Here is a 26,495-nt window from a genome sequence, read left to right on the forward strand (position 1 = left end):
CAAGCACAGTACTCTATAGAGCCCCTCTGAGGAGGCTGGGGGACCAGAGATAAAGTAGGGGCCTTCTGCTACAGTGGCCTTGGGGTTGGGAGTGACTTATTTGAATGGTCTGTCACACTACAGGGCCAAACTGGAAACCAACTACATCTTCATATCTGTGAAGGATGCAGTGAGATGAAAGTCGAGACGTATCTCCAGCACAGTGGCCTTCATCCACTCAATGAGTGCCCTGGGTGATTCAGTCAAGGTGTGGAAGAAGGAGGTCACTGTTCCTATGGAGCAGGGAGCGAGTTACTCAAGACTTCAGAGCTCAGAAGACCCTTTTAAGAGTACAGATGCTGGCTTCCCCATTAATCTACAGATGGTCATTCTTATCTTTTGAAGCCTTCTAGAAGCAGGGCACTCACAACTATTCCACTGGTAATCTTCTTTCTGGTAAATATATTGGGACCAAGGAAATTGTCTTCACTGCCACAGAACACCCTTTCTAGTGACCAAGCTGGCACCTGCTTACAGGACAAGGTTATTTACTGCATTGGTTCCCGGGCTTGTGCTTTCTGGCTAGAAAGTCTTTGTAGCCTAAAGATAAGAATGAAACAGGCTGCTCAATGTGCATTATCATTGCCCCTTCTAGATCATCTGTAATTATGCCATGGCTGAATCTCAGAGACCACTGTGGGATGCATGTATGGTCTGAGCCACTGCTGGGACAAAGCCAGCAATGCTGTGAGTGAGGCTCCATTCTGCATCTACCCATGCTCCCCTTCTGTTTCACTGGAACAGCCTGTCTGGACAACACCATTAGTGCAGAGATGACTTGCAGATCTGATTTGAACTTCATTCCTGTTTATCCATCTCTGTGTCAGATAGCTTGGTCTGGATGTTACAACCACCTCAAATCACACACACACCTCTTCCACCCTCCCTTCACCTTCCCTCCAAAATTCCTCCTCCTCCAGTATCCCACCTCTTAGCAAGTGGGTCTCACTGTCCACACAGCTGGCCAAGGAAGACATCTGAGATTCCTTTTCAAAATATACTTCCCCCACCCCCCACGCCCTTGGTCTGCAACTCCGGTCAATGCTATCTTCCAGTGAGCTCTCATGTTTCCTCTCCCTCCAATTCCTAAGGCTCCCACTTTGCCCCAGTTCTCACAACGCCCCTGGGCTCCTGTGTCTTCCCTACACAGCACATTTTCCTCACTGCTGCCAAAAGGATCTTCCAAGGTACAGTCCAATTGTGTCTTATACCAGCTTAGAAGTCTGCATGGTGGTCTGCTTCCACACTGAGCTAATGACCAGTGTCTTCAACATTGTTCTCCAGAGCCATTTTCCCTCTGGCCCCTGCCCCCCTCTCTGGTTTCTCCACAACCCCTGGGCATGCCTCCTCTGCAGCCACAGGGACCCTCAGCTCCACATCCCACCAGGTTGCTTGCCCCTTTGAGCTTTGCCCTGAGCATCTTGGAGAGCTCTGTCCTAATTCTTAGCCTGACTAACTCCCACCTTCCCAATGTCACCCTGAGAAGTCTTCTGAGACCCCTTCCGACCCACCACCCCAACCATGAAGTGAGGGGTCCTTCCCAGACTTCTAGAACACCGTGTACACCTACCATACTATGCTGTGGTTACTGATTTTCTTGTCTCCTTCACAGAAAAGTGTCTTTCCTCTTTGCCTCACTAGTGCCTACCTAGTAGGCTCTGACTTCACAGGTTTACTAAAACAAATGCTGAAGCGGTTATGCTAGGTCGTGAATGCAAAGTCAGATTCTCACCCTGAGAGACTGTGAGAATAAGTTGAAATTTTGCAAAGAGGGTTATTTACTTTCCAACGTGAGCATGGCAAGGTGTGCACACTTTTCCTTGGCACACTTATAGTTAATCCGTGAAACTCTGTGTATCTTTCATGAATTATGTATCTGCACCAATAAAAACCAGTGAAGATGAAGTTCCAGGAAGCATATATATTTTCAGAGACTAGTTCTAGTCACCTAATGTGAAGAGCATACTGACTTTGTCTCATTCAAGCATGGCATCTGTGCAGAGCAGTCCTTTAATGGATGCTTGTACCATTGGGTGGGAATGCATTGATTCTGCTTCTCCTAACATGTTCCTTTTGGTGGAGCCCCCACAACACAACAGCCTCAACAATTAAATTAAAGACTGTCACCTATAGAACTTTTATTTTTATCACATTTTTTAAGAGAATAGTCTAATATCTTCCCTGTGTATTACCTGATTTTTTGCATATTGAAAAATAAGGTTCTGTAATAAGATTCCATGTTTTCTTTATTAATTTGACCAATATGTTTGAATCATACTCTGTGTCAGGGACACTGACATAGAGTTGTCAAGCAGATATTTGGAAATGAAGGTCTGTAGCTCTGGAGGTAGGTCTGAAGACAGAAAATGGGAGAGACTAGGGCTGGGGGGTGGTCCCCAATAGAAAGATGGTGGTGGAAGCCACGGGAATCAATGCTTCTCAGTCACAAATTTGAACTAAAGTCAATTTCTGTAATTTTAAAAGATCTCCTCATTTTAAAGAGTTATTCACTTTCAATCTATTCTGAAGTTGGTGGGTCTTTATGCCTTCCTTATACTTCCTTCTTCTTACAGACTAATGCCTGGTGTTCTTGTTTGGATATATCCTCCTTGTTTTCTTTCTCCTCTTAATCCAAGACAGAGATCTAGAAAGATAATGTGCACAAATGGGTTGCAAAGTATAGTGTGCTATTCAAAATGCCACTATTACCATGACCACCATCATTATCATCACTACTACCACCATTACTACCATAAGCTCCATCACCACCACCTCTATCACCACCACCCTCATCATCACCACCACTCCCTCCATCATCACCACCTCCACCATCGCCACTGTCTCCATCATCCCCACCACCTCTATCATCACTGCCACTGTCTCCATCACCATCACCACCTCCATCATCACTACCACCACACCACCTCTACCACCTGTACCACCTCTACTACCACGCCGCCTTTGTCACTGCTTTCAGTTTTATCTATAACCCTTGCAAGCCTTGTGCTATGTGGCCACTAGAGGGAGGCAGCAGCAACAGCCGTGGCTTGGTAGATCTGAGTGTCAAGATTGCACTTTGCTCTCCTAGGCAGAACTTGCTAATGTGTCCTGCCTGTAAGAAGGAAGATTTTATCTTTCTGTCTTTCACACTAACTGCATTTTCACTTTGCTTTTATGGGATAACTTTTGATAAATAACAGAATTGTGGTGGAATTATAGGCACCAAATGACTCACATATTCCTTAATAGGAATATGTACCCTCAGATTTTTCCAGAATACCAAAAACACTAAATTTAATCAGAATTTTAGTTTTCTTTTCTCCAAAGCATTCCACATGTGTTATCTTATAGTAAGTATTCAACAAGTTTGTTTGTTTTGGGTCATCAGAAGATATTATTATGATGTACATCCGCTTAAGAGATCTGGAAGCTGAGCCTGGGTGGGCTGCCCATCCTCTGAAAGATGTGGGACTCACCATCCTAGACCCTGTGTTTCCTGACTCCAGACACATGCCCTCCTCCCTGCTGAGCTGCTCCTTATAGAATGGGCAAATGCAGGAGTGATGCTACGCTGCAGCCTGAGGTGCTCACATTCAGGGCTTTCTGCACAAAGTGTCCTGGGGTGTGGTCTGGTAGAGGCCATGCTTACCCAGGAAGACACGGCCCGCACTCAGCATCATTCTCCATGTCCCCTGGTGTCAGCACGGTGGCCCGGAAGAAGCCCTCACAGTCTTTGTGACGCCTGCATATCTGGTAGCCTCCTTTGGAAAACTTCTCCGCTGGGCAGGGGACGCAGCCATAGTCCTCATCTTTGGTGCCATAACCACAGGACTGGCCAAGAAACCGGACAGAGGATACAGGTGAGTACAGCAGCCACACCCACCACGACTGGGCCTTCAGTCCTTGGGGGCATCAGCACACCAGGCACAGTGGGTGAATTGGGCACACTGCGCACAATGGGCACACTAGCTGTTTCCAGAAGCTTCTCTTGCTAGGCTTTGGCTTCCTGATCTGCCTTAACTGCAACCCCCCTGCATCTCCAACTCTGAGCTTCTTTCCCCAGTGCTTCTAGGCTTTAGACACTGCCCCTCTCCCAAGGGTTTCTGAATAAAGGCAGCCAGCTAAAGGGATAACCTGCCAGTGATGCAGCCTGTGGCATCTGATGTCCTCAGCTCTGTACAAGAACCGTGAATGCTGACACTGTGGGTGTTTTGATCAGCACTTAACAGAAGAACATAATGAGGCTTTCCCAAAGAAGAGGGGCACTGCAGCACTCAGGAATCAGTATGCCATTCCTGGAGGACATCAGTCATCCTCCAATCCAGATGGCTTGAAACCTATTTGATCAAAGAAGAGTAGGAAAGTAATCATCCTCTAAAAAACTAAAAACAGGTCCTCAGAAATCTGTAACAAGTGCTCGGCCATCTCCCTTGCCAGGGAGACACCGTTTCTGTGCTCACTGCTGCTTCAACCCTTTAATTGTGACATCTGAGGACTATAGACGACTAGCCTGATTTAGTTTAGGAACCACAAGTAGAGTGACACAGATGAGGGCAACACTCATGTGATAGAGAGTGCCAGGCCCAGGCACAGCCAGCAGGGGCCTTACCAGGTAGGGCTCCTCTCCTGGGCCACACTGGGGACACTCGTGGCACAGTCCCGTGGTCTGGTTGTAGTACTCATTCTCTCCGCAGTTGGAGTATTCTGCTCTGGCTGAACACAGCAGTGACACCTTTGGGAAAGCCACAAGAAAGGGGGTCCTTTTGGCCTCTGTGCCTCCTTGGAGACACAGGTGTGCGCACCCCATGCACGTGTTGCAGAGGAAGGAGTCTGGGTGTGGGGGCCTGCTACCACTCATGTGGTACCAAATCCTAGAAACTGCAACTAATAAACTGGGCAGGCCAACCCGCTTCCCACCAGCTGGTCTCACTCCTGCATCTCCTTTACCCCTCCATCAAAACTCCATCCCATCTTTGAGGCCTGCTCCAAACTCTCTTCACCCATGAAATCTTGCTTCCAGCCTCTCTAAGGTTATGGATGAGGCAGCCCTCTTCCTGGAGCCTCTAGAAGGGCAGGCTTCAGTCACATGCAGCCTCTCCTCTTTGGGGAGTCCCATGATGGGGGCCTGGATCTTTCTCAGCTATAGGACCACAGGCATGGTGCTCACCACATAGGCACTGGGTTACCTAGACTGCAACACAAGGAAGCATTTAAAGACCCCTAGAAAGGAAGCTACTGAGGAGAAGTCTGATTTGGACCGGGTGCTGCTCAGTGCTTTGCACTCTCAAAAGAGCCTGGTGAAGCAGGTGCCGTTAGCATTAATCCCACTGCACAGCTGTGGAAACTGAGGTGTAAGAGGCCAAGGGACTGGCCTACAGCAGTGTGGAAGGTGAAGGAGCTCCCACTGAACCTTCTCCCAGGCCACACTGCAGGTGCTCCGCAGGGTGAGGGTGTACTTACCACCAGGACAGGGAGCCAGGGCATCTGCTTGCAGTCTCCCGCGTGGGCCATCTTCTCCTGGGGCCTTGCCTGAAAGACACACTTCATGGCACCCCGGTGCCTGCAGGGCCTGAGCTGCCCCAGCACTGGCTGGCCACAGCCCCAGCCCCCACCCTCAGTCTGGCTGCCTCCACCATGTCCCACTGAGTGTGAGGGGCCTCCCTGCAAGCGAGGCAGGAAATGAATGCACCCTAAAAGAAAAGGCAGGTTTTAAGCTGAGCCCCAGGCCACTTGGACTGACTCCATCCATGGCCCTCCCAGTATCCCCCCCCCCCCCCCCCACCAAGGACGAAAGGTCCAGAGTGCACTGAGAGCCAATTATGGAAGCCAGGGCAATGGCGGATGGTTCACCTGCTCACAGAGTCTGAGGAAGCCTGGCTTTACACAGTGTGTGAAGGGGTACTCAGGGCTGGTCCTGACCTTCTGGCTCCAGAGCAGTCCTGGAGATGGTGGCAGGATAGCCTCTCCCCCAAGCCCTCTGCCCTCTCTCCCTGCCCCACAGTCAGACTCTTCTTGTCTCTGTTAAGAACAGTTGTTGTCAGAGTGATTAAGGACTCAGTGCATGAGTCCAACCACTTAATTTTATAGCTGAAACAATTGAAGCCCAGAGAGGGTAGTGACATGCCCAGGGCCACACAGCCACTAAACAGACAGAGGGTGGCTACAGCCCAGGTGTTTAGATGCTTTCACCAACTGCTAAATTAATCCACTGCTTTGAAGGAGGAGGTATTGTTTTTCACTTTTCCATTTTCAGACTGGGAGGCCTGTGTTTCTAACTGAAAGCAGTCTTACCTGGGAGCCTGACTATACAAAGACATAGGACGTGATACACAGAAGTAGGTCTGGAGTGATATTCACTAAATTTTCAATAAAGATTTTTTTTTGGCAGGAGTGAAATAGGGTGGGAATGACTATGGACTGTGGTGGGTTATGGGGAACGCTCCCTTTCCACACATTTCCTAGTGTCAGAATGATGTGAACTTTGTGACCAGGAAAAAAGGCAATAAAGACATTTCACTTTGGGAAGAAGCATCTGATTACTCTGAGAACAGGCTGAGAAGGATGTCCCAAGGGTGATTCCAGAGACAGGGGCCCACTGGCTACTACTGTGTCAGTAAGGGGAATGGGGCAGGGCCCTGGGGGGCTTGGCTCTTTCCAGCATCTTGTCCCTGCTTACTTTGAGGTGTCTTCACTTGTGAATAACATTGGTAGGGAGGCTTTGGGGAAGGCTTAGGTTTCCAGAATCTCTTGAAGAGATACAAAAGCTGCCTCTTCTCTCTTTCTACCACGCTTGCTGTCTTGCAATTCAGTGCCACATTTACTTTTGAGACACACTAAATGAACTGAGGCAAGATTAAAGCACCCAGCCACCCCAGCAGTGAACTTCTGGGTGTTTTCCTTCTAGCAATGGAGCAAGCTGGGACAGGCAGGGAGGGAGGCAGAGGGAGGCCCCACCTGCAGTCCTGCCAGGTGGGGAGGGTAAGGTACAAAGTCCCAACCAGATCTTAGGAACCAACTCCCTGCCTGCCACCCCAGCTTCATGATGGTGGCAGCCCAGCCTTTGCTTCAGGATGGTGGGTAGCAGAGATGGGTTTGCACTGGGTCTACAGACGGGGCAGCGGCTCTTCCCAGAAGAGCTGCAGCCCTGGAGGCCTTCCAAGAACAATACTAAGGGTTTCTAATGTAATTGACTTCCAATTATAGCTGAGCCTGGGAGGGCTTCCCTGTAAATACTGAGAAGGGCTGGGCTGGGTGCACCGGAGTGTCAACCTAGAGCATTTATTGAAAGGCTCGTTAAAGATGTTCCCAGGCCAACCCAAGAAGACAGAAAAGAAAAACAAATACACAAGGCAAAACAAAGTCTGTCGTGTTGGATGCATTTATGCCACGATTACCAGTTCTCAAAGAAGGTAACGGGGTGGGGGGAGGAAGGCAAGGGCAGCCCTCTGGTTAGGGTTCCATTTCCAAGGTCTGACTTCCCTTGAAGCTCTGCACGTGGGAGCTGGCCTGGCCTGGGAGCAGGTGGGGCCCAAGCTGTTCCCAGAAGTGACCTCCTGGTTTTTACTTTGGGGACCCCCAGTGCCCTGATCAGGGCAGCACCCTTGCCCGCCAGCCGTCAGAGGTGACAGTGGAGGGAGCTGAGCGCCTATAGCTCCAACAGTGATGGAGAAATGGAGGTGTCCCCAAAACATCTCTTCCCACAGGTGAATCCAGCCACCACCCAGTCTCATGGCCACGATTTTGTTTCTTAGGGCCTGTGGCCACTTTCATGATAGCATGGAGACCCATGGCCAGGTGAGCCCTTTTCAGGAAAGCTCTGCCCACCCAGCCCTTGTTCACTGCTTCTCCTCCCTTCCACGGAGTCTACTGTTCCTTCCTCAGCACCATATCCTCCTAGAACAACAACACTACAATGGAAACAACAGCTGATGACTGTGGACCTCTGACCCCTCCCCAGGCACTGCTCTGGCTTAGCTCTCACCACCCCAGCACAAGCTCTAACTCAAGGGTCAGTGAGAACAGGCTGGAACTGTGGGCCCACATGCAGAGGCGAGTGTGGCTAGGATTACTGGCCTGTTTGTTTCCTTTCCATTCTGTGACCTCAGCCTGCAGTCCCAGACCTGCTGTTAACCAAATAGGAAAAAAAAAGGGTAGTGATTAAGAGCAAGGGCTGAATCACATCTTGGCAAGTTATGTAGCCTCTCAGTGCCTCAGTTCCCTTATCCATAAAACAGGCATAAGATGAATGCCTACTTCATATGGGGAGGAAGGGAGGCCTTTGTATTCCCAAACTTGAACTTAGCCTCCCCTGCTGTGACCACGACCTTAGCTCCAGCCTCGGCATTTCTGGCACATGGTTTCCCTATAACATCCTCACTTTATGGCAAGACTTTGGCTAACACCAAGCAGGCTGACCTCTGGAGACCTGGGCTGGAAGGATGCTCTGGGAACAGTGGTTGGGACCCTGCTTCACAGTGCTCCTGGGAGAGCTTGGTGCTTAACACAAAACCAGAAGATTCAGGATGGCTCTCAGAGGTGTGGCCCTTAAGAAGCTTGTGGTTTATTAACCAGGAGGGTTGGATGGAGCTGAGATATATCAACTCTGGGATGTTGTTCAAAACTACGAAGGCGCTCCAGTCCTGGGCTAGAGCTGGGGGGCTCACAGAATGAGGCCCACCTCCTGCTCTCCAGGTGACTGGAGAGTGAAGGGGCCAGATGGTCACCCACACGTTGGGGTCTAGAGGTCCAAGATGCTCAGGGCATCCTGTGGTGTGCAGGGAAGGTGTCTGATTTGCAGTGTTTGACTATTTTAGTAAAATAAACACTCTCACCATGGCCATTTCAGTTGCTAATTGAAGCCACCCATGAAGACCACTGACTGAGAAGAAGCTTTGGAGGGGCAGCTGGCTTGCACCCTCAGAGGCACCTGATCCATTTTTGAAGAGATCGGGGCAGGCAGTCTCACGTAGGTCCTAAAGAGTAGGTAAAAGTTCGCTTGGAAAGAGGTGGGAAAAAGGTCTCCTAGGAAGTGGAAGTAGGCTGGACCAGAGGGCTGAGCATGAGGTCAGATGACATCATCAGGTTGCTATGGGTCTCACACAAAGGCTGTGCGATGCAATGAGAGAGTGGCGGGACCAACTTGCCATTGCAATGACAGAAGAGGCCAACTCTGGCAAGAAGTGTATGTCGTAATGCCACCCAACACACACACACACACACACACGCCCCAAAGCACGTGAAACAATATTTATACTTACCGAACACAATGGACTGTGATCTACTCCATCCTACTATTTTTATTCCAACAGAACAATGGCAGTGGTTGTAGCCCAAGACAGCGATCAGGAAAACCATCACTGGGACATGATCAGTAATCTGAAAACCACTGGCTTAGACAGGACAAGGCAGGAGGGAGGAAGCCTGAAAGATGCTGATGGTGGCCTGGCCTTAGGGGGTCAGAGGGTGGAGAGGAGGGCCTGGAGGGGCCAGGACTAAGGAAACAGAGCACCAAGTTGACCCAGGTCTCCGTTTGGCTGCTGGGTGCGTGGGAGGCATGTGAAGTTCTTCCTGAGTTGGAACGAACACAGGTGGGAGATGTCACAACTGTGAACACATTGTAGAACCTGGAGGGCCTCCAAGAGGAGGCAGCCTCTGGCAGCAGCACACATGAGTTGAGCTTGTGAGAAATAGCTGAGCAAGGGAGAGACGTGGCTGTCACAGTGTCAAGGCAGCCTGAGTTCTATTGGTCCATCTCTTGCTGTCATGTGGACAAGGACTTGTTCATGAGAAAAAGCCCTGGTCTAGGCCTCAAGGAGGGGTGGAGACCCCATTCTCAGGTGCCTTCTTTTCTCTGGATAGATAAGTGCCAGGCTGGAGACCGTTGGATCACTTCCTTTGCTCAAGGAGACTTTCTGGAACTCAAGAGAAAGCCAGGGTTCCTGCAGATGGGGAAGCACATCCTTCTTTGCCCACAGGGAAGGAAACCAGGGGCCAACAGACACCACATCTGGCAAAAACAATAATGAACATTTGCAACTTTTCTGTAAGGTGGAAATTATTTCAAGATAGAAAGTAAGGAAGAGACACCACATTCCAGCACACGGCTTCACCTCTAAATGCAGTTAACTTGAGAGGTGAAGAAGAAGTGCTTGTTTGGATATAAATTGCTCATGACAGGTGTTCCAGAGAAGCCAGGAAGTGAGACCCATGCATTTAGCTGTGCGTGAAGCAGGACCATGTGCACAGAGAGGCTACGGGGAATGGCAGAACTGCGGCCTCCCTGGGAGGGACTCACAGGCCCACACAGCCCAAGACCCTGGCACCGGGTCCCCACCTGGGCATAGGGTGCAGGGACTCCACATGCCAGACTGTGCCAACCCACTGCCTCGGGCTTCTCCAGCAGCACAGCCTGTGCTCACTCACTCCCTGAGGCCAGGTGCACCCATCTCCTCAACCTCATTTACTGGTGTCGGCATACAGGATCCACCATCCTCCTTGCCAGCACTTCTAGAGTACTGAGTACCTCCCAGACACTAGGCCGGGTGGGCACCTCAGCCTGTATAACCACCTAATCCTCACCACTGCTGAGCTGGTGGGAACTTCTACAACTCCATTTGCTCACACAGAAGCCAAGGCACAGAGAAGCTGTGTAACTTGCTCAAGGCTGTGCAGTGGTCAGGCAGAGCCAGGATTTGAATCTACGCAGTCTGTCCCCACAGCCTGCCCCCACTGCTCACCACTGCCCTGCTGTATGTAAGTAAACATGTTCCAGGGTACCCACGATGTAGGCAAATTTTTTTTTTATTCTAAGGGAATGACAAGGTTTGCAGGACTGTGGGCTCCCTTAGGGGCCATCCTTAGGAGGTTTTGCTTTCTTGTCCTGCTTGGTATGACCCCCTCAGGGAGCAGCACACATTCTCTATAAAAATGGAGTATTTCAGCCCCCTTTCCAACTGAGTCATTGTTGTGAGGAATCCAGGAGACCCCAAGTGTGACAGTCCTGAGTGGGTTTGGCAACACCACGAAAGTTAAAAGTGACAGTGTTCTTAAGAAACAGAGGTCACAGTGACCACTGTGTGACAGCATCTCAGGCTGTGGGAGGGGGTTTGACTTTCTTAGCTCTGAGTTACTGTGGGGATGGTTGGGAGTTACTGCCATCTGCATGAGTGGCTTAGAAAGAACAATAATGCCATCTTCCTTAATAGCAATTGACAGTCTCAAACGCTGTCTCCTACACTGCTTCCTACAAGCATCATTAGATAGCAGGGCTCTCGTGTTCCAAGAGCAGGGGCTCAGGAAGGTTCTGTGACTTGTTAGGGCTCAGGGCCTGGTGGCTCCAGGTGGGGACCCTGCTGGTGGAACCCAGTCTGCTGCTCGTCTGACAGCAGTAGCAGTCTCCTCAGGAGATGACACCCCACCTCGCACTCTCAGAAGCTCTCTGTGGTATTCCCACCCATTGATAAGACCGCATGCATAGCAGAAGGATTCTGCGTGTTTGTGTGTCAGGGTCATGGGTACTAGCCTTGCCTTGCGGATTGGACAACTGGCAGTCCGTGTGAGGTGTGAAAGCCTTCAGCATCACAGGGGGAAGAGGTTGTCCATGGTCCTCAGGCCACTGCTAGCTCATCCCTTTGCCTGTGACTGCCGAGCTTCGGACACCAGTGAGTGGGAGCAGTTTCCCTTCACATAGCCACGTGTGGACTGGGCCCGCCTCCAAGTCTGAGGTTTGCCTGGATATTCAGGTAAGGTGGAAATAAAGTAAAATCAGCAGGCAGGAAGCCACTAAGAGCAGTGTCCATCCAACCTTGCTGCCCAGGTGGGATCTCTGGGGCAGCTGCAGCACCACCCGGCTGCAGTGTTGAATCTCAGACCCCTTGCAGCCCTGCAGCATCAGAATCTGCTTTTCAGTTAGCTCCCTGGGTGCTCTGTGCACACATGAAAACATGAGAAGTGTGGGTCCTGTGACCTCCCAGTGACTTTGTACTCAGGCTGTGTTTGAGTCCCCTTGGCAGACCCAGGAAAGGGCTTCTTCTGGGTCTCTCCCTCCTTAAATTCTGACCCTCTCCCAAGTAATGAATGCTGTCTTTAGCCTCACCCTGCCCAGGACTGTGTGCTAGACACTGGGATTCCTTTGCTTTCATTCATTCATTCATTCATTCATTCATTCAACAGTGACCACAAGCTGCTACTGTGTATAGAGACCCTGGGGATGGTGAGAGACAGAAAGGTCCCTGCCCCATTGCATCTTCATCTGCCTGGGACACAGATACAACACACACAATGACACAAAACTTCAGCCCACTTCTTGCATTTCTAAGGGCCACTCCCTCGGGTCTAGCTTCATGCTGGCTATAATGGGGTTCAGGGCAGGCCACCACTAAATATGCCACTTTCGCATATGGCATATTTTAAGTTACTCAAGAAACAGCTGGTGCAAGAAGGACACTCTGACCCTCCTCTGTCCCCCTCAAAGCAGGACATAAATCTCCCATGTGAAAGGTGCCCTTGCACCTGGAGGTAGATACATCCTCATTGCCAGAGTTGGGAATTCAGGGCTGAGAAGGCTGTGTATACAAACCCTGTACTGCTTCACTCCTTTACCACCCCAAGCCCAGACTTCCTTGTCTTGTCAATTCCTCATTAATTTACCATTTCTCTGTCTAAAAGGTACAAAGCTGCTTGCTTTGGTCACTCGAGTCCCATATTTTTATGCACTCTTATAGGTACAAAATTAAATGGTTTCCCCCCGATTAATCTGTCTTCCATCAATTTACTTATCAGACCAGCCAAAGAACTGAGAAAGGAAGAAGGTAAAAGTTTTCCTTCCCTACAGCAGTTTGCCTTTGGGATGACCTTTGCCCTCAGGGGGCTAGCTCTGCTACAGTGGACACCTGTCATCACAGTGGCCTCCAGGGGTCCGGCAAGCACTATGGCAGGAAGGAGGCTGTGCTCCATTTTAGTCATCACCTTTGGAATACAGAGAGTCACTACCAGATACAGCAGACAGTTGAGTCTCGGTGGCTTTACCTTCTTGATCCAGTTGCCATCCCCTCCCCCCAGCTCCATCTGACTGCCCTGGACCTATGAAGATGCTGCCTTTCCCTTAAAGGCTGCTTCTCTCTGGGAAGGTGGTATAAGCCCCAGAGCCACACCTCAGGCACTGTCTGCCCTGAATCTGTGGGAAGGGGTGGAGGCAGTTGGGCTGGGGAAGACTTTGTAGGAATGAGGGCTTCTGAGTTACCTTTCAAAGCATGTAGAGCATGGGTCCCTCTTGTTCCTGGCCCCTTCCACCTCTACAGCATGCTCACTTGCCAGAGAATTCTCAGAAGGCGGTGATGGCTGACTGTTTGCCCTCATCCTCATCTGGTTGCAGTGACTGGGGACAGAGGTCCCACGGGCCCCCCGGGCACAGTGTTGTCCTTGTGACCCACACCGCAGGATGGGGGACAGGAGACAGAGATGGTGAGGTCTGTGGCCAGCCCACCCTGGTCCTCAGCACAAGCGCTTTGTGGAGAGGCAAGGCACTGGCAGCTGCCTGTGTTCTGGGGAGGTGGCTCCCCACTCCCTGCCCACCCAACACTACCCTCTTCTCCCCGGCCTCCCACACTCTCCCCTCCCGCAGAAGAATGCCCGGGGGAAGGCTGCTGGTGGCCTCCTCCCCACTCATCCACAGGATTCCTTTGCTCCCCAGACTCCCCCGGAAAGGCCTCCACTTGCCACCAACAGAGACAGATTCACTCACCCTCCAGGAGCCTGTGGAGGTCATTATAAGAGCAGCTGAAAACATTTCCATTTGATGTGACTTATGGCTCTCAGGAAGCAACCCCCCCCATCCCCCATCCCAGTTGGATCATACTAATTAATGCTACATTGTGAAGAGGTGAGCTCATTGTCTTTCATTTCTGTTTGAGTCAAGTCAGTCTCACTGGAAGGCCTACAAGACATCCTGGGACCGTCCATCCCATTGCAGCAGGGAATGAGGACCTTGCTGTCACACCAGCCCATAGGAAGGGCCCTGAGCTTGCCATCTTGAAGTTCTTAGTGATTTTTAAAGGAGACTGCCCCCCCCCACCCCATTTCCATTTTGCACAAGCCTGCAAATTAAATGGCCTGTCTTGTTCTTAGCCACTCTGGCTGGGCAGGCAACCCTGCCACACAGGGCCTGACTACTGGGCTGCCCTGCCCAGGAAAGTGCAGCCAGGGGTCAGGGACAGCACAAGAAAAGGGGCAGAGGTGCTAATGTCTTGCCAAGACTGACAGGTGCCTCCCTGCCTCCCAAAGCTCAAAAGCAGAATCTCAGAGGGACAGAGAAGGAAGGTTGAAAGAAGTCCCTGCAATGCAGTGCAGCGGGGTGTCTTAGAGCTTTAAATCACAGCGCATGAGGGTTTTAAAGGGCCAGTCTCTGTTCTTGACCATTGCCCTGAGAAATCTGCACTTAGAGGTCCGAGGTGAAGGTTTCAGGGCCATGACAGGGAAATTGACCTTCACCAGCATCACCAATGTCCATATATTCTCTCAACAATGTGATTTTGATTGAAAACATATACACATCATATATTGTATATATATGTATACATACGTATGCATGCATGTGTGGGTATACAAAACAATTTTTTCTAAGGTCAAAGATCTTTCCTTGTCTGTTGGAGGCACTGTGCTCAGGGGCCACCAGGCTCCATCCACTAGAATTCACCCCTGGGACAGTCTAGGGCTCCACCTTTTGCCTCTCAGGTCAGCCTGCAGTGACCTAGCCTGGGTGAGAGGCCACTGGGGGCTTTGGTCAGAAGATGTTCATCTAATAGCTATACTGTAAAAGAGTTAACAGAACACAGGGTTGTTGGGTTCTCAAGGGGGAGCAGGAGGAGCTACCTCCGTGTTCCCAGAATTTTGGGGCAGGCACGGGGAGGCAATGGAGAGGGACAGCTGGGTACAAAGGCCCAAGGAAGTCTACCTGCTCTGCTGGCAAAGCCACACACAGCCCACCAACCCCCTGCACAGGAGATCTGTCTGCAGCTGAACCCTCAGGGGGCTCTGCTGATAAAGGCTCTGCTGATTTGAGTTGAAGGTTGAAAATGAGAGTCCCCAAGGTTTAAGTTTTAACTGAAATAATACTCAGGAAACAGACATTCTTGCACAAATAAAAACAGCACATGACATTTATTTTTGATAATTCTAGCTTTTTCTTTGAAGCATCACTACTAATACAAATAAGTGCATTGAACTATTCCAGATTCTGTGGGGAGCCTTCACTCTTCAGCAGCAGAATCAGGAAAGGCAGCACAGAGCAAGGAAAATCAGCATTTTGGACATTTCTGTTCACCAGATCTGTTCATCAGATCTTTCTATTTGACTTACCCTTTCCTGTCAGTTTTCATTTTCCTACGTAGAAACCAGTGCTGATGGTAATTGTTTATGAAGTGCTGTAGACAGCCATGGCCTAAGAACACTCCCTAAACACCAAAATTATTATTATTGTTTGTCAGACTAGGCCCGGGCTTCTTAGAATACTAATTACCTTATTAAGCAGGTGCTTCTGCATTTGTGCAGCGAGAGCTGGGGCTAGAGCCCAAAAGAGGAGGGAAGCTCTCCCCTGCATTTGGAACAGAACATGGCACTTGCATGCTACTGCAGTCTTGATGGCTGCCTCATGAAAATAACATGGCCAGAAAATACACATCTGGAAAGTTCAGAGGGAGAGCAATTATCCTTATCCGGAGCTCCTGCTGTAAAGATATGTGCTCACAGTTTCATTTCTATTTCATTTAATACCTCAAAGCTGAAAGGATCTTGTAGAAGTGATAAAGCCAGGTGAAGCTTTAAAAAGAGTCCCTGTTTTATTGCCTTCCCCAAATCGACAGAAGGCATTTTTAGGGTGAAATCAGGAAGGTTACTGTAACTCGAATGTATTGCCTTAAATTACATAACCAAGTTTTTCTAGGGCTTTTATATAAACATATAAACATGAAATTTTGTTGAGACATAGTACCAGCCACTGTCCAGCCTTCAATATGCATGCCATCCATCCTTCTATTTGTCTAATCTGTCCTTCCATTGATCCATCCACCCATCTGTCCAGCTATCCTTTCCAGCCATCCATCCATGCATACAATATTAATTAGATACCTACTCTGGACCAGGCTGAACAAACAAATTGTCACAGTCCCTGCCCTGGTACTGTCTCAAAATATGGTGGATGCGGGAAGTTGGAAAGCCTGCCCAGACCCAGGCAAGGAAGAATGGCCAGTGGTTAGCCAGGAATACATGGAAAGGGAGAGGAAAGAGGATGGGCATGGACTGAGGCTTGAGGAGGTATGTGTCCCACTGGGGCCACTGAACATTGTAGGGCATTCCCTCCAGGTCACTGCTCTGTCCTCTTCTCCAAGCAACAAATGAGCTACTTCCTGAACTGCATTCTGACAAAATCAAGATCTCTTTCTTGTTTTCTGCCAAGGGGCTACTGTGCCAGGTTTCTCACAGCTCATAGTCCTTGTTTCTTTGCTCTCACCAGCTCAGAGATATTTGGAAAGCAACACTTTCAGCCCATCCCATCACCCCCAAATCTGGCCATTCTTTGTGTGTCAAGATCCACTAGAGAGCAGAGCATTGGCACCTTAAAACTGTTCACTGTGTTATGGAGGTGAGGCTTGATGCACAGATGTATCTGAAACATGAAATTTTACCTAACAGCACAACCAAAATGAGAACATAATAAACAATTACTGGAAGAGACACTATGAGAATCCCAAGCCCTGTCGGCCAAGTAAAAGACATTAATTTGACGCTGAAGATATCCTTTAAGTAAAGGAAGTTGAAGGAGATAAACCACTTATTGGCACTGGGATCAATAGATCCTAAATTAGCTACAAAGCCGTGGCAAGCAATGAGGCAAGAAGGATCTAAAAATTGTTGCTATTATTATTTGCCCCCGAGGGGCCCTCAGACAGCCTGCTGCTCTCTGAGGATGGTTATTGTGGGTAATTGAGACGGCTCCCACTTGGGTGGCGGAGGCGGGACAGGGGGGCCTCCCAGACGGGTGTCTGAAAGGAAAGGTGAGCTGAGGGTGTGCAGAAGGCAGGCCAAGGGCATGCGGCTCCCCCGTGTCTCCACCCCCATAGCACCCCCATCCGCTCTACCCTCCATGCCTCTCTTTGAAGTCTGAGCCCAGAGAGATAAGAGGGCCTTTCACTAAGGAGGTGGCCATACTTGGCCTTTGCACTTCGGGCTCTCTGGTGGCCCTGAGCCTCAGACAGATGCTGGAGATGAAGGCAATTAGGCCTTCTGTTCTATTCATCTTCTGCAGCAAAACCTAACAGTGCCATCATACAACATCCATGTGCAGTTAGGCACAGAGCAAGAGAGAAGCCGCTTCTGAGGCAGTGCGCTCCATCATCGCACACATGTGATGTGCTGCACACGTTATGGCCCACATGTGGACAGGCACATCCAATGGGGAAGAGTTCAAAATGATTAAAGCTGTGTTCTCAGAGTCTGCATGTCTCCTAAGAACTGATGGCTTACTGTTCTGGTTAATGGCACATATTTTTATGTCCTTATTGTTCTTACTTTTAAAAAAACAATCAGCTTTCTTAAGGTATAATTCACTCACAGTAAAATCCTCATGCTTCCAGGGCACAGGTAGTGATTTCAATACAGTATATACCATGTAACCAGCACCCAATTGTGATACTTCCCAAAGGTCTTCATGCAGCCCTTTGCCATTAGCCTACCCCTGCTGGGCCACTGTTGATCACTCCAGATGAGTTCTGCTTGTTTCAGCTCTCACGAGTGCAGTCATGCCACATGGGCTCTTTGTATCTGGCTTTTCTTTCACTGAGTGTAATTACTGTGGTTTCTCCGGGCTGTGAGAGCCAGTTCCTCTGTAATGCTGAATAATACCCCATGTATTGAAACACCATGATGTTCATTCGTTCGATTTCTTTTTGTAAGATTACATGTTTTTAAAAGTTTATTTATTTATTTTGAGAGGGAGAGAGAGCATATAAACAGGGGAGGGGCAGAGAGAGAGGGAGACAGAATCTGAAGCAGGTTCCAAGCTCTGAGCTATTATCATGGAGCCCAACGCAGGGCTTAAACTCATGAACTAGGGGATCATGACCCGAGCTGAAACCAAGAGTCAGACGCTTAACTCAGTGAGCCCCAAAGATTATGTTTTAAAAGTGGTTTTTGGTTGTTTCCTGGACCTGGGCAGTCCTGACCACACATCTGGTGTAGGTGACTAAAACATCAGACAGGTTCCAAATGGGGCTGCTCCTGGTCTTGGTCTAAGTCTGATCTAGACACATCCAGAGGAGGACTTATGGTTGCAGCCACTTTCACTTGTCACCAGAGGGGCCTGGAAGGCACCATCTGGCAGCTTCCACACTGCTTCCATTGAGCTGCTCCCTTTGAGGGGCTCCACATGACCCCTCCATCCTGGCAAGCCCCCCAACTCTGTTGGGGCCTGCCACAGAGATGCTATACACCAGTTGTGAGGGTCCACAGATAAAACCCACTGCCCCTTCCACACCAGCCTGAGCATATGGCCAAAAGGGAAGAGTCGAAGCACAAGAAAAATGACAGCATTTGCCCAGAGCTGAATCAACAGTGCTTTCCAGTCACTTCAGAAAGATTGCTGGTATATTTGCCATGACAAATAACCATCCTCAACAAAATTCTTCTGTCCTAAGATGTCACACAGAACTGGCTCAGAGAAAAAGCAATCACAGTGCATGTGTGTGGCCCTCACTTCTGAGGACACTGTGGTCCTGGGGACCTGAAAGGCTGGGACCTCTTCCCAGACTAGGAATGAATGTGTGTGTCCAGGGGAGTGGGAGACAGGGCTAGATGGTGGGTGTGGGGTTATCAGTAGGTTCAAGGCAAGGTTCCCCCACTCAAAGGTTCTCTTCTAGTTAGAGAAAGCAGTGGCCTTTCCTGTGCCCCTTATCTGATGAAAACTCAGCCAGGGCTTAAGAGAAAGGTTTCTTCAGGCATTATGTTTAGGGAGTAGAGCCCCCAGATGTGTTTGCTGCGGGAAGATGTCCTCTTAGGACAATACTCCTGAGAGTATTTATGGAGGGCATACCCAGCACCAGGTCTGTTCGTACACACACTCTTTTTTAATCCTCTGAACATTGCAAGATAGGCACTTGCTATTCCTCATTTAATTTGTGAGTCAATGGAGGCTCAGAGAGGTCTCAGTGATTTGCCTGAGGTCACACAGACAGAGGTGGGAGAGCTTAGGCATAAACCCAGACTTGCTTCACTTCCTACCATTCTGCTCAGCCTAGGAACAGGGGTCCCAGGAGCCACAGAGGAAGCCACAGAGAGAGAGGGGAGTGGACAGGGTGAGAGAGGCAAGTCAGTAAAGGAACCTGGGGTCGGTGCAAGGTGGACTGGGCTTCATCTAACTGTTGCAGGCCTGTGAGAGCTGGATGGTTCTTTGGGAAGCCAGCAGTCTGTCTGTGTCCCCCACTGGCAGCCCCAGTGAGTAGGCCTGTTGTGATGAGTGAGACTGCATTCCCCTTCCACGGGGGGGGGGGGGCGCCCTTGAAGATGCCTGGAGCTGTGTGGTTCCGGGGAGTTCCTGTTATCTCCTCTCCCCTTTCAACATCGCGCCAGCTCCACGGATGCTTAACTCCTGGGTGCTCCTGCAGGAGTTTGGACTCCCTTGAAGAGTTCATGCCCTGAGAGCCTGGATAGGCGGGCACTGAGAAAACCTACCAGCAGCAACACAGACATCCTCATGTGCCCAGTCTTTGAAGTCTGAGTTTGTTTGTTCCTGAGCATATGGATCGTTTCCCTGCCCTTGATCCTGGGATCAGCCACTCCTCCCACCTTAGTCCTTAGTCTCCTGACATGGAAATGGCCTAGCACAGGTGGTGTTTCTGTGGGCTGGTGACCCGGACAGTACAGGGCCAAGAATGCATGCCCGGTAACCCCTGGGAGGCCCCTTACCCTGAAGTAGAGTCCCACCATTAAGCAAGCAACTTGTACATTTGGATCCTTCCTGTTAAACTCGGGGTCCTGTTCTACCGGTTTGAAAGAGGACTCTTTTTTTCTGTTCTTTCTTCAAGCACAGTAACAGGTGAGCCTGGGGGAGGATGAACTACCAAAGGCCCCTTATAGGCTTATCAAGTGTTCCCCAGTCGAAGCTGGTCTGACAAGCCCTCGGGGAGAGTGAGGGGTTTGTGTCCCTCAGCGCCCGGGGGTCACTGGTGTAGAGACTGAAACCTCTTCTTGATGGCTTCATTCATTCCTCATGTGGTTAAGTTACACATGAATATGACGTAGATGGCTGTCATCATGCTATATTCATGCTCCTACCCTGTGCCTTTCTTCAAAAAGCAGGAGCTGGAGTCACTGCGGAAGTGTTGAGTATCCTTTTTTAAAGGCAACTGAAAGTAGTACATTGCCCCAGCTGAGACAGGTAGCAACTAGTCTAGGTGATCCATAATCAAGGTGAGGAGAGCCACCACAGGCTTGGGAGTGCCTGCTCTCTGAACAAGATTTTCTGAGCCAAGACTATGGTGTATTTTCCTGGGCTGGTATGTGGAAGAACAGCCCTGTGCGTCCTGGGTGCTGGTGTCTGCTCTCTAGGCCATGGAGATGGGCCAGGGGCTTCTCAGGGTCTCCCTTCTGAGAGGATGTACAGTGTGTGCTATGCAGGGCATCACAGGCCTGCAGGACAGGGTTGGCTGCCATCCAGCCAGTGCTGCCCCAGGCCTGGGCTGAGTGCCAGTAGCCCAGCTGGGTCTGCCATAGGGGGCATTATCCTCTGCCAGTGATGGTCCTGAGACAGAGACTGGTGGCCTTCTGCATGATCTTGGTGCCTCAGTCACCTTATGCCTAAAATGGGGACACAGGGCTCCCTGCCTGCCCACCTCTTTGATATTAGGATAAGATGCTTTTATGTAGAAGCATTTTTTTTTTTAAGTTTATTTTGGGAGAGGCAGAGACAGCATGACTAGGAGAGGGTCAGAGAGAGAGAGGGAGAAAGAGAATCCCAAGCAGCAGGCTCTTCAATGTCAGCATGGAGCCTGACAGGGACGGGCCAGGGGCGGGGGGGGGGGGGGGGGCGCAAACTCACAAAACTGCAAGATCATGATCTGAGTCAAAAACCAAGAGTAGAATGCTTAACTGACTGAGCCCCTCCCTGCCACACACCCCGCTAGCACTGCTGTGCAGAAATGTTTTGAATGGGAAGGCTTGATGCAGAGGGTGCTTACTAAGGAGTGTGCATACACAAGTACCATCCAGCCATATAGGAGCAAACACTCTTTTGCTCAGTGGGAATGGTATTTTCTTTGAGAAAATGTAAAATAGACTGGCCAAGCCTGCAAGATGTTGGACGTGGAGCCCATACTATTGGCTTAACCTAAAACAGCTGTTGCTCTCATAGTATACGAAGCAGGGCCTCCTGGATTGACAATGGGCTGTGGCTACACTGGAAAGGATTTGGACATTCATGCACTCAACAGACCTCAAGAAAGATGTACCATGCTCAGTGCTGGGCAGGATGGGCACTGTCAGGAGTAGGCACCAGTCTGTTTGCCACATCAGCCCACAAGGCAGTCCTGCCACGGTCCCCACTGTGTAGATGAGGCAACTGTGGCACCCTGCAGGGATCTGACCTTCCTGAGGTCACAGGGCTGGGCAAAGTGGCCAACCCAGACACCTGACTGCAGAGGCCCTACCCACAGGCCAGAGATGTGGTCTGCACCCTTGAAGAGCTGACATCTGGGGAAGCCTACAAGCTCTGTGACATGAGCACAGTGCCCATGGTGTCTCTGCTTATTGGCAGCTCCAACATTTCCCCTGGTACAAGGAGGTGAGAGTTTTTAGGATCCCCATGTTATACCAATTTGGTGATTGCAGGTGACTACCATGCCTTCTCAACCAGAGAGTGCATGGGTACAGTGGTAGCTTTCTGACCCTGGAATATTGTAGGGAACTGTGACAATATCCTGTTGTGACAATGCCTGTTATGAAGTAGCCTCACTCTTTGTGCCCAGGGAACAGGGGTCCTCATGTGGGGCGAATGGCTGTGTGGCCATCAGCCAAACCAAGGCTGTATGTGTGGGTGAGCCCTTCCTGAGCCCACTCCCTCAAGTTCTTGTTCTAGTGGAACACTGTTTATTCCAGGGGCCAAAAAGGAATGCTATGCCAATGCATCCAAGTACACAACATTTAGACACCTTTTATTAGGTGTTTCATTACATATTTCACTACTCTGGCACTCTTAATGCCATTTATTCCCATGCCAAGAGCCCTAAGATGATGCCAAAGTATTTGGAACTAGAGTGTGCTGGTATTAAAATTTAAAAAATACATTTAAATCCTGGAAACCTGGTAATTAGAAAGAAATATTAAATTCTTAAACAAAGAAAAAGTCTCTAAGTTTTTAGGGGAGCTGATCAGAGGTCAGGGTAGAAAGAATAAATCTTAGTTTATTTGGACCACCAGAGTTTTATTTTTATTTTTATTTTTTTTTAATTTTTTTAATGTTTATTTATTTCTGAGACAGAGAGAGAGCATGAGTCAGGGAGGGGCAGAGAGAGAGGGAGACACAGAATCAGAAGCAGGCTCCAGGCTCTGAGCTGTCAGCACAGAGCCCGACACAAGGCTTGAACTCACAAACCGCGAGATCATGACCTGAGCCGAAGTCAGACGCTCAACTGACTGAGCCACCCAGGCGCCCCAAGGACCACCAGAGTTTTAAATATCAACCACCAAGAATACCAGGAAAAAGAATTAGAAATGATTTAAAAATAAAAATCCAGCTAATAAAAATACTGACGTATATTTATCTTCAAATGCCATGGATCCCAAATGGAGAAACAAAATATGGTATACACCTGCAACAGAATACTATTTAGCATTAGAAAGGAAATTCAGACGCGTGCCACAACCCAGGTGAACTTGAAGACTTCATGCTGAGTGAAATCAGCCAGTCATCCAAGAACAAACACTGTATGACTTCACTTATGTGAGGTCCCTCGAATGGTCTGATGCACAGAGACAGAAAATAGGATGGTGGGCACCAGGGGCTGGGGGAGCGGGTGTGGGGAGCTGGTGTGTAACAGGGACAGGGTTTCAGTTGGGGAAAATGAGAGAGTTCTGCTGGGCTGTGTTGATCGCTGCACAGCAGTCTTTGTGAAGCCTCTGCCATCCTTGGGAGCTTTGCAGAACAGAGTCTGGAGATGCTGGCTTGGTCAGATGTGTGGGCCTAGCAATTGTGCAGGTCTGCCAGGGCGGCTGCTCTCCTGCTTGGCCACCTGTGGCCCCTCAGGGGCAGCAGGCCATGCCCATGTAGGTTTAGTGAAAAAGAGCAGGGACTTGCCATGTGTCAGTACAGCCGTGTGGCTAAGTCTCCTAGGAAGGGTAAACGCACAGAAAGGGGAGAGGAGTGCCTCCAGAAGGCCTTGCCTGACTAGCTTCACAGGGCAGATGTGACGTGTGAAGCTTTGAAGTGGAGAGGGGTGGGAATTGTGAGTAAAAGCTTAAAAGGCCAGGACAAGGAAGACTTTGCAGGAGGGGCAGAGAGCGCGGGTTTGAATATAAGTCAAACACATTATTAGTTCTTATCAGACAGATTCGGTGCTTACTAAGCCTCAGCCTCAGGTCAGAGAGAAGAAGCAAGGATCCCGGAGCCCTATGGGAGCTGAGGTGCATCCTAGTGGGGGCCATGGGAGGGGAAGGTTAGACTGCAAGGGCTGAAGGCTTAACAGAGCTTTCTCATGATGTTCATGATGGGGATGATCCTACCCTATCCTCCCATAATGACCCTTCCTCTATCTAAAACACAATCAACTAGACTGATGCCTCCCAGCCACTGTGTGCATTTCCTCACTCCATTTCTTTGCATCATTACTGGAAGCATCTCTCCTTCAGGCATGAATGAGTCAGCCACTTAGGACAACTCCAAATGCTTGTGTCTTTGAGGACACGTCAGCCTCCTCCTCTGGGCAGTCCTCCACAGGGCCTGTGGACTAGAACTCCCATATGATCCAGCAATTCCACTACTGGGTATTTACCCAAAGAATACAGAAACACTAACTCAAATGGAGACTGATGAGGGAGAATGGGGCAAGCTGAAGGCAAAATATAGGCTAACAGCACTTCCCCAGGTGGGATATGTGTGATATTCCTCAGACAATCCTGGCTACCCAAGAACAGAGGAAAGAGGTTCAAGTGCTTGCCATGGCAATGTGGGAAACTAAGGCAAATGAAAAATTAAATTCCCTTATTGCCTATAGTGAGTGCCATTGACAAGTCCTTGAGACCGTTAGAGTGACTTCCCTCTAGGAGCTCAGCTGCCTTCGTGATGCAGCTAGGGGAAAAAGGGAATCTTAGCTTAACATTATCCCAACTTCGAAGACCCTGTAAGTTTACTTCCTTTATTTCAACTCCCCCAAGATATATGCTGGCAATCATACTCCACGCTATGGCCTCCCAATATACATCTGAAGGGCCTCATGACTGAGGTTTTACTAAACGGTAATAAATGGCGTTTCCCTAGCAACAGCTAGCCCCTCAAGGTCCTGGAAGCTTTGCTTCCAAAATTCCTTAGAAACTTTACCCCTAACCCCCTTCCAACCTGAGGATGTATAATCAGTTACCTCTCATGATGCCAGTGCAGCTCTTCTTGCCCATGGGTACTGTCCCCATGCTTTAATAAAATCACCTTTTTGCACTGAAGACATCTTCAAGAATTAATTCTTGGCTTTTGGTTCCAGGCCACCCCATCATCACCCCAAAAGTTCATTAGATCATGCACCCCTTTGTTTACTGCAGCATTATTTACAATAGGCAAGAAATGGAAATAACCATGTCCATCAATAGATTAATGGATAAGGAAAATGTGATACACACGCACACACACACAATTGAAATACTGTTCAGCCACAAAAAAAGAATGAAATCTTGCCATTTGTAAGGACATGGATGGACCTCAAGGGCATTAGGTTAAATGAATTAAGTCAGAGAAGACAGAGAAAGACAGACACCATATGATCTCACTTCTATGTGGAATCAAAACAAACAAAACCCTACCTCAAATTCATAGATACAGAGAACAGAATGGTAGTTGCAAGAGATGGGGGGTGGGGTGGAGGGCGGGGAAAACAGTGACAGAAGTGGGTGAAGGGGGTCATAAGATACAAACTGCCAGTTATAAAATGAGTGAGTCCTGGGGATGTAATTACCTCATGGTGACTGCAGTTAACAACACTGTTATTGTATATTTGAAAGTTTCTAAGAGAGTAGATCTTAAAAGTTCTCATTATGAGAAAAAAATTAAACTGTAATGATGAATGTTAACTAGATGTTTTGTGGAGATCAGTTTGCAATAAATACATATATGTATCAAATCATTGTGTTGTATACTTAAAACTAATATAATGATATTTATCAATTATATCTCAATTAAAAAACTTAAAGTAAAATGGTCTTTGAGTGAATTGTTCTCAAAAGAGACTATTTTATTTTATTATTTTTTATTAAAGTAGGTTCCATGCTTAGCATGGAGACCATGACCCTGAGATCAAGACTTGAGCTGAGATCAAGAGTTGGAAGCTCAACCAATTGAGCCACCCAGGGGCTCCAGAGATTACTTTTATTTATTTATGTATTATTTATTTATTAAAACAATTTTTAAATGTTTTTATTTATTTTTGAGAGAGCACAAGTTGGGGAGAGGCAGAGAGAGAGGGAGACACAAAATTTGAATCAGGCTCTAGGCTCTGAGCTGTCAGCACAGAGCCTGATGCGAGGCTCAAACTCACAAACCATAAGATCATGACCTGAGCCAAAGTCAGACACTTAACTGACAGAGCCATACAGGCACCCTGAGATTACTTAAAAAAAATTTTTTTTAATGTTTTACTTATTTTTGAGAAAGAGAGAGACAGAGCATGAGCAGGGGAGGGGCAGAGAGAGAGAGAGAGAGGGAGACACAGAATCCGAAGCAGTCTCCAGGCTCCAAGCTGTCACACAGAGCCTGATGTGGGGCTTGAACTCACAAACCATGAGATCATTACCTGAGCCAAAGTTGGACGCTTAACCCACTGAGCCACCCAGGCTCCCCATCCTGGGATTACTTTTAAAATAGAGGGCCTTACTACATTTCTTTCATGTACTATGGATTCCTTTACTTTTGCCAGTGTGAGAAGTAGCAAAAGTCTTTATTGAAAATATTCCAAAGACTTCACACACACACACACACACACACACACACACACACACACGTGCGCACGTGCGCACACGCACACAGGCACACATGCACACACTTGGAATGTCCACTTAATGTTAGTAATGGTTGTTTCTGGGTGAGAGAATTAGGGATATTTTTCTTCCTTTCTTTTTTACACTTTTCTACATTGCTTGAATTTTTTTTCTGTGGGCACACGCTATTTTGAATAAACAGAATAAAATAATTCTTCTAATGGAAAAAGCAAAGG

At 48.8% G+C, this 26,495-nt stretch overlaps 1 protein-coding gene across 3 annotated transcripts in view; it reads right to left on the reverse strand.

The window, feature by feature from the left end:
- EDAR (ectodysplasin A receptor) overlaps positions 1-26,495 on the reverse strand; it is an 88,476-nt gene that overhangs the window by 24,420 nt on the left and 37,561 nt on the right. For all 3 annotated transcript variants that reach the window (XM_040454168.1, XM_040454166.1, XM_040454167.1), the window contains exons 2-4: positions 5,500-5,568; positions 4,649-4,771; positions 3,689-3,870 (exon numbers count right to left, since the gene is read on the reverse strand). In XM_040454168.1, coding sequence (XP_040310102.1) covers positions 3,689-3,870; positions 4,649-4,771; positions 5,500-5,550 — 356 coding nt within the window. In that variant the 5' untranslated portion in view covers positions 5,551-5,568. The remainder of the gene's footprint in view (positions 1-3,688; positions 3,871-4,648; positions 4,772-5,499; positions 5,569-26,495) is intronic.

This window comes from Herpailurus yagouaroundi, unplaced genomic scaffold (genome assembly GCF_014898765.1).
Source record: "Herpailurus yagouaroundi ecotype Mexico unplaced genomic scaffold, PumYag 210, whole genome shotgun sequence".
Classification (NCBI taxonomy): Eukaryota; Metazoa; Chordata; class Mammalia; order Carnivora; family Felidae; genus Herpailurus; species Herpailurus yagouaroundi.